This window comes from Sinocyclocheilus rhinocerous, unplaced genomic scaffold (assembly GCF_001515625.1).
Source record: "Sinocyclocheilus rhinocerous isolate Xijiao unplaced genomic scaffold, SAMN03320098_v1.1 scaffold153, whole genome shotgun sequence".
Lineage (NCBI taxonomy): Eukaryota > Metazoa > Chordata > Actinopteri > Cypriniformes > Cyprinidae > Sinocyclocheilus > Sinocyclocheilus rhinocerous.
The window spans coordinates 3826819-3834834 of NW_015660878.1; the positions used below are offsets into that span (position 1 = coordinate 3826819).

At 40.2% G+C, this 8016-nt stretch overlaps 1 protein-coding gene across 1 annotated transcript; it reads left to right on the forward strand.

Annotated features, from left to right (window-relative positions):
* Positions 1–6434: 6434 nt before the first annotated feature.
* LOC107725645 (pro-melanin-concentrating hormone) lies at positions 6435–7943 on the forward strand. The gene is made up of 3 exons (XM_016534990.1): positions 6435–6704; positions 7314–7482; positions 7865–7943. The coding sequence occupies exons 1-3, from the start codon at positions 6471–6473 to the stop codon at positions 7912–7914; spliced, it is 453 nt and encodes a 150-aa protein (XP_016390476.1). The 5' UTR covers positions 6435–6470; the 3' UTR covers positions 7915–7943.
* Positions 7944–8016: the final 73 nt, after the last annotated feature.

The following is an 8016-nucleotide window of genomic DNA, read 5'->3' on the forward strand; positions in this document are numbered from 1 at the left end:
ATACCCACCCCAAAAAAAAAAACTATAGAATGGCTACAGACCTCAGACTTGAAATACAGTCATTTGAACCACTGTTATAATGCTTTGTGACATTTTAGGAGCTTCAGGTCACCACTGTTCTCTATTTAGATATAGAATATTCTTCTAAACATCTCCTTTTGTGTTCCCTAATGTACATGTTTGGAACAAAATGACAGTTTTCAGCCACTTTTGTAAAGAAAACAAAAAAGGCCGCCAAAAACAAACAACCAGTAGATAATGCACTTACAAACCACACTCCACAAAAACACTCAGTGCACTTTGACTCCTATTAAATCGTGCAATGTTCCAACGACATTCTATTCTGTTATGACAACAGCAATGCACATTTCTTACACATATGACACGCCAATACCACCATTCCATATGCCATCCAGCAATGGTAACCAAGGACAGCTGTTTGAAGGCAGCAGCTTCCCATCTGCTGGTCAGTTTCAGAGGGATTCTAGCTAAAAAAGCAAGCTTGTGTCTTTTCCCCAGACTGGGCCTACAGTAGCTCTCCGAGTGCCGAGTGCATCTAAGGACACGGTTCCTGGACCTAACCCTGAAACTGAAGCTCTGAGCCCATTCAACTTGCGTGTGTTATTGTCTTCTCAATGACCTTGTGGTCTAATTCAGTTCTTTTTACCATTTCCAAAACTTCCCCACAGTAGTTTCAGAAGAAAATTAATTAATGTAGGGCTGAAAAGCCATGTTTTCTCTGCTAATGAATACAAGGCATCAGTTAGCCTGCTGGAACGGATGGTGCATGAAGATTTGCAATAATAAATAATTAATTTAAGCATTCGTTAGGGAGCAGCAAGTATTTAAACCGTCTTGACAGTTTTTTTTTTCTTTTTTTTTGGACAGGTGCACTGCAACATCTGGCAGCTTTACAATACGGGCTTGAACAACCATTGATGAAACACATCACATTCATATCAAACACCATTTGTTCAGAAATCATAATCAGATTCAGGTGTGTACTGGAACTTGACTGCTTTCTGTTGTTTGGTTTACTAGACAAATAAGTGACAGACTGCCAGTTCCACAATCAAACACAAGCTGTAACGCTTTCTAACAAACGCAGCTGTGCTTTTGATGAAAGGACAATGAATACGTGGAAAATGTTCTGTTGTGTTATTGAAAGTTATACAAGATGGCTTGCACTGGTAAACAGACAGCTAGTACAATGCATAAATGATGGCAGCCTATTGAAATCCTCAAACCACAATACTCCCATATTCTTGCATGATGTCTCTTACTATTTATTTAGCCTACATAATACATATCCTGGCATTTAAAATGACAACATGAAATCAATCTAACTGATTTTTCCAGTACCAGTGCTGTTATTGGTAACTAAGACTAAAATTGTTTTTGTTAATTGAAATAAAATAAAACATTAGATGAACAACTTAAACTTATTTTGTTTCAGTTAGAAGCCAAAGCAACATTTCAAATTTTTAAGTTGAAGTAGTAACATTAAGAAAATGGAAATGTAAAAAAATCTTATAAAAAACTATTAAAACAAACTGAAAGTGTAAAGTTCAAAATATTAATATTATAATACATAAATACTAAAATAACGCCACCTAATACACATACCTGATCTTATGTGTGATTCATATGTGCACCAAACAAACATGAAATAAAATATCCATCCATTTTTCTCTGCCTTTGAAATGACTTTCCTGCTGACCAAACAAGTGGAAGACCAAAAACAATCCATACATTTGTCCAAACAACAAACAGTCCTACAGTAAAAACAATTTGCAGTTGCATTTGGTGCCACTAGTGATGTAAAAATTAATTTACAATAAAATCAAATCCTGATGAATAAAATTAAGTGCTACATTATTTCATGCTGCATATCCTGTTGACCCTGAACTTTGTTGCATCACAAAAATTAAATGGATTGTGAAAGCCATTTCATGCTTTTAAAAGACATGAAGTATGAGTATTATCAATTAAGAGAACAAAATACACTGATATCAAAACCAATCTCTTTATATATGATCTATAGATATCTATAGACCTGCAGTACCCCAAGCACAACATACAGTAAATATACAACTCTACACATGTACAAGAGGTAGCAGGCGACATCCACGCCCCAGCATGCTCCCTTTCACCCTCTACCTCTAGATCACTCCCTCCCTCAGCAGTGGAAATTCACTGGGAGCTGATTGTGGCAAGAGAGTGTTGGCTCAGCTGCAAGCTTTAAGAACCCATGATGTCAGACCCATATTTTCCTTGGAGAGTTTCTCATTAGCTGCATTGTTCCTGGAAACCATGGTTTGCTCTCTGGGCAACAAAGGAGCCAACCCCATCTCGGTCCACCATGGTCCCGCTTGAGCCCCCATTGGCCCCTTCTGCCCTGAACCCATCATTTACTACACCATCAAACAACAGACGAGTAAAGAAAATAATCTGGTAACTTGATCAATGGGGAGAGCATCTTGGAATCGTGACCGAAAATTCTCCTGGTTTCCCAAAGGATGATCAAAAGTCGCGTTTTAACATCTTTGGAAAATGGAAACGTATGGTTTGTGATGACGTGTGTAACAAAATAGGACAGAGTATCATGCCCGGACTTTTTGACATCGGTGGGGAATATGGTGATGATACTGGTGATGTCATCTAGCCAAGCGTCCCTGTTGACCACAAGACACATTTGACCACTTTACAGCAGTGCCCCCTGATATGAGAAGCAAAGGAACTAAATGTTCCCGTGAGATGCTCCCTGACAAAGTGCTTGGTTCATCGGTCCCACAGCTTAAATCTTTCAGTCCATTTCTGCAGTCCTGTCTTTTGTTACATTATTTAAAACTCATCACACAGCTAGTTCTGTTGAAGAATTAATGCTTTTCCTCGATAGAGAAGCATCCACATGTGATTTTCAATTCAAACTGGCAATGAGTGGAATATCTTTGAGTCAGCGGCCATAATTGTACGTAACTATATCCCACATGAAAAAAAAAAACTGTCATTCCAACCACTCTCTCTTTTCCATTACTGGGTATTTCAGCGGCCAGTTCTGGAGTGGATACCTGATCCATCAATGGCAAAGACCGTGAGGTGAGAGACAGGGCGAGATGGGGCCGTGGCAGAATCCAGGGCCAAAAGCGTGATTCTCTGTAACTGGAAAAATAGCCAAAATTCTGATGTCATTACATATCTTGTGTCACCGTTGGTAATTCCCATGCATAGTATTTAGAGGACACAAATGGATTTCCATTAGAGTGCAATGCTTAAATACAGGATGTTCATGTCTCCAGTTTTGCGGCAAAAGGATAGACTTGTGAAGGAGCAAATCAACTGTCCCAGTCAGTCTGTACTCCCAAAGCACATACTACAAACTGCAGAGAGCTTTTGCAGTAGTTAGAAATTGGACATGAGATACTTTTGGAAAGCTGACATGTCCTGCAGTGTGATGTGCTAAATGCCATCTAAAATTATTTTAAATTAGGAACTAGTGATGAGGGAACCAGTCACAGCACCTATAATATACACTTTCATTTATTGAAGAATAAATAAACATTTGCACTTTTGTTACCATGACTGAATCACTTTACATTAATAGAGCATTAATAAAGCAGTATCTCTCTAGTTAGCTGTCTAGCTAACATGTCAGTTACATTGAGGTTGAAGCTTCAAAAACCTGGAGAAGAATGAAGCTTAGACCAATGGAATTGGAATTGCCAGTCTGCAGTAAACAAAGCAGATTTAATTACATCTATTGCTAGTCATTTAAGATTAAACCTCATGGCCCTGACAGAGACCTGGATCAAACCAGAGGACACTGCTACACCTGTTATGGTTTCATCTTCGCTTCCTCCCCCTAAACAGTTAGCATCTATTGATGCTAACAGTGCTACTGATACTTTCTGCTCCACTCTTACATCTTGTTTAGACACTTATTGGCAAAGGGCATCTCTGGAACCGCACTCCAGTGGTTTGAGCCTTAGCTCTCAGATAGGTCCTTCAAGGTATCTTGGAGAAGTAAGGTGTCCAAGTCGCAACATCTAACTACTGGGGTGCCTCAGGGCTCAGTTCTTGGACCACTTCTCTTCTCTGTCTACATGGCATCACTAGGTTCTGTCATTCAGAAACATGGCTTTTCAAATCACTGCTTTGCTGATGACACTCAACTCTACCTCTCATTCCATCCTGATGCTCCGACGATAGCTGCTCGCATTTCAGCTTGTCTAACAGACATTCCTTGCTGGATGAAGGACCATCACCTTCAACTCAGTCTTGCCAAGACAGAACTGCGTGTGGTTCCAGCAAACCCATGATTTCATCACAATTTCACCATCCAGTTAGGCACATCAACCATAACTCCTTCAAAAACAGTCAGAAACCTTGGAGTTATGATTGATGATCAGCTGACTTTCTCAGACTACATTGCTAAAACTGCCCGGTCCTGCAGATTTGCTTTATTCAACATCAAGAAGATCAGGCCCTTTCTTTCAGAACATGCTTCACAACTCCTTGTTCAAGCTCTTGCTCTGTCCAGGCTGGACTATTGCAGTGCCCTCTTGGCAGGTCTTCCAGCCAGTTCTATCAAACCTTCAGCAAGATTAATTTTTAATGAGCCGAAAAGAATGCATGTCACACCTCTGTTTATCTATTCTAATTCTATTCTTTAAAAAAAATTGCCCCGTTTAGACTTGCACTGTATTCATGAACTAACTGCTTGTTTTCTTACCAAAAATAAATAAATCAATTAACACTAGCTTCTCTATTCTTTTTCTATTCTATCTGTTTTTATTTATTATATAATCGTTAAGCTACCTGAGACTTGTTATAGCACTTGCATATCATTGCTCTTTTGTTGATTTTGATTGCTTCCATTGTCCTCATTTGTAAGTCGCTTTGGATAAAAGCGTCTGCTAAATGACTAAATGTAAATATAAATGTAAATGTAGACCACAAATGCACTCCAAGTGTTTCATCATGGTGGCAATTGAGGCTTGAAAGGGAATCTACGAATGTTAGTTTGAAATTGCACATCATAACATTAGATTATTGTGGTGAGGGTAATCAAAGGTGGGAAAAGGTCACTATGGAGGGTGAAACATGTCAGAAAGCAGAGTGGCAACATAGAAAGAGAGGTTACAATAACAGAGCGTCAAACTCTGAAGTTCAGTTGTGCTCTTGCTGGAACAGTCGTGTCTCCATGGACCAGTTGAGTCCTTCAGTAGAGGCTCTCTCACTCCAACACAAATACTCACTAAATAAAGGCTGAGTGTTCCAAGTAAAATCACTTCAGCTGAGTTCAATAACTATTATTCATGTCCCATTTCTTCTTGCCTGTGCAATAGGCACCATGATATTAATAAGGAAAGCCTTTATGTTTTCATAAGAACTGAAGAGGAGCCTTGCAGAGCAATGCGAACACACTTCTGATTTCTTATGAAGTATCCTACAGGACTCGGGCTGTGACTAGTACAAAAACTTAAAACAGAAAAAAAAACTGTGCGTAATGCAGGTTTGTCAGATATCATCTAAGAGTCATCTTGAGAGTGTGCACCAGTATTTCCTGTGAGCCCATATTATTTATCTGCAAGCAAATGACTCTTATGGATTGGTTAATTTTAATGAATCAGTTAAAAAGATTACCAGACACATTTACCGCTCTGCAAAATTTAACAGGCAAAGTCCTGTAATTTCAATATTTGCCATTTCCCCTCGCAGATTTTGTGACCTTCAGGAGCACTTGGTAATTACAGAATGGTGTGTTGGAGCGGGGTAGAACTGAACTCTGCAGGTAGGTAAATCTTCAAGAAGAAGATTGGGCACCCCTGGTCTATTGAAATTACTAATAATCCAGCTCTGACCTACAAACAAAAAAAGAACAAGAAGATAATGGACGATACTATGCGGAGACGGCACCAAGGGAATTGGAGTCATCTGATGGATGATGACATCTCACAACAGGTATATTTCCTTCTTTGAGGCTCATTCCTTTCATATCGTAAACATTTGCAATGTATCATTACCACTGCTCAGACAAAATGTGACCTCAATGTAAAACCTTTGACCTGCCGCATGAGCTCGATAAACTAAGTTATAGCAGGGGGTACAAACACTATATTGGAAGGGGATGCCCTTTCTCCAGATTCAAAATGAAATGCTGACAAATGTTATTTGGCCTTTCACAAAACCACAGTGGGGTCTTTTAGAAAAACGAAAACCATTCAAAATATAATCCTCCTGGTTTAAAACATCTCCCAATATCCTCCCTGTGGATGGGCATCCACCTCTTGTAAAGGTGAACGACTTTTCAGCAAAGGAGAGCAACGGAAATCGTCAATACTCAAAAATAGCTCGAAAAGGACAACTCATCATCATGAGACACTATAAAAGCACACATCTGATTCTTAGTGGACATGCGAGTGCAAAGCCAGGTTCCTGCAATTAAGTCAACCAAATTACCCAAGATCATGGCATCTTCCTACATGGTCGTCTTTGCACTTGCACTTTTAGTTGAACTGACTACAGCTTTGCCCAAAGTTAAGATGGACGAAGAACGTACAGACCAAGATAGACTAGTGTCGATAGCAGGAGAAGACGATGCAAGCGAAATGGGACCTGGGCAGCTCACCTTCAGAAGACACCCCATCATAGAGGGCAGACTGGTGGATGAAGACGGGACAAAACGCATCTTCATACTTGCCGTAAGTGTTTGCACGTTAATTTTTTGTGCAATTTTTAATTTAAGATTCCATGATTGTATTTGCCAACATCTACATGCACTTTAAATCAGGAAATCGTACCAGTCCGATTTTGCTGGTGTGGTATGAATCAGATGACCTTTCAATGGGTATCAAACAGAGCTTTCTCAATTCAAAACTGAATTGTCCTCACATTGCTACAATTATCAGTGTAGTAATGGAACAGTCGGCGAGGACTATGGGAAGGACATGGTCACAAGAGGGGAAATGGAATCTATGGATAAAAGGGCCCACGTTGATATTGTGAAAATTGGCTAAGCGAGGCATGGGAAACTTTATCGCAATTTGACATTTCTTCCATGTGGGGCTCCATGTGCCGGCTTTGCTCCAGTAGTTTGGGAGCAGTTATGGAGAGGGATCTTGAGGCTGCCCTTGGGCGTGTGTTGTTCGAATTAACTTAAACATCTCCAGGTGTGGTTTCAGACTTTCATACAGCAGGAAAAATGCCTGTAGATGGAGCAGTGTTTTGGGTTTAGCTTGGGCTGCTTCTGTTCAAGTGGCTATTCCGTGTTCTGATGTGCTGACTAAAAATGCCTTTCCTTTTTCCACCAGGACACAGGAATAAAAGGGTCTCTTGGGAGGGAAGCAAACCTTGCCTTTTCGAGAACCTTCACTGTGCTGCCGCCGCGTGGGACGGATCATGCTCTGGATGAATTCAACATGAGGGATGAGCGACGAAGCATAGATGATGTCATTCCCGTGGGCAGGAGAGACATAGACAGTAAGCACTGCCAAGTTTCTTATCGTCCTCCTCCCCATCTTCTTTGTAGATATTCTTACATAGCCATGAAAGTAACCTGATATGCTTGAGGACTACTTTACATTTTGAATCATTACACACACATATATATATATATAGTTTTAAACAATTTACCCGGGCCATCTCCATGCCTATGGTCCGAGATGCTGGTCTTACCTGGTTCAAGCTGGTCTCCCAATAGAAAAGTGTTCAAAACCCCTCTACAACTGGAAAATCAGACCAGCAAACCAGCTTAGGTTGTTTTAATCTTTGTTTCAGCAGGGAATACACCAGTGAGTAAACAACAGTTAGCCCAGTTACATTTAATGCTAAATTTCCTTTGCTCTTCCTGTTCTCTTCACAGTGCTAAGGTGCATGATAGGGAGAGTATACAGGCCCTGTTGGCAAGCTTGAAAACGGAGCAGCTGACAAAGCACCTGCATGATTTTCCCAGCTCTCCCCTGATCCTGCAAGATACTCCAAATATAAAAAGATGACAAACACACTTGTATGATT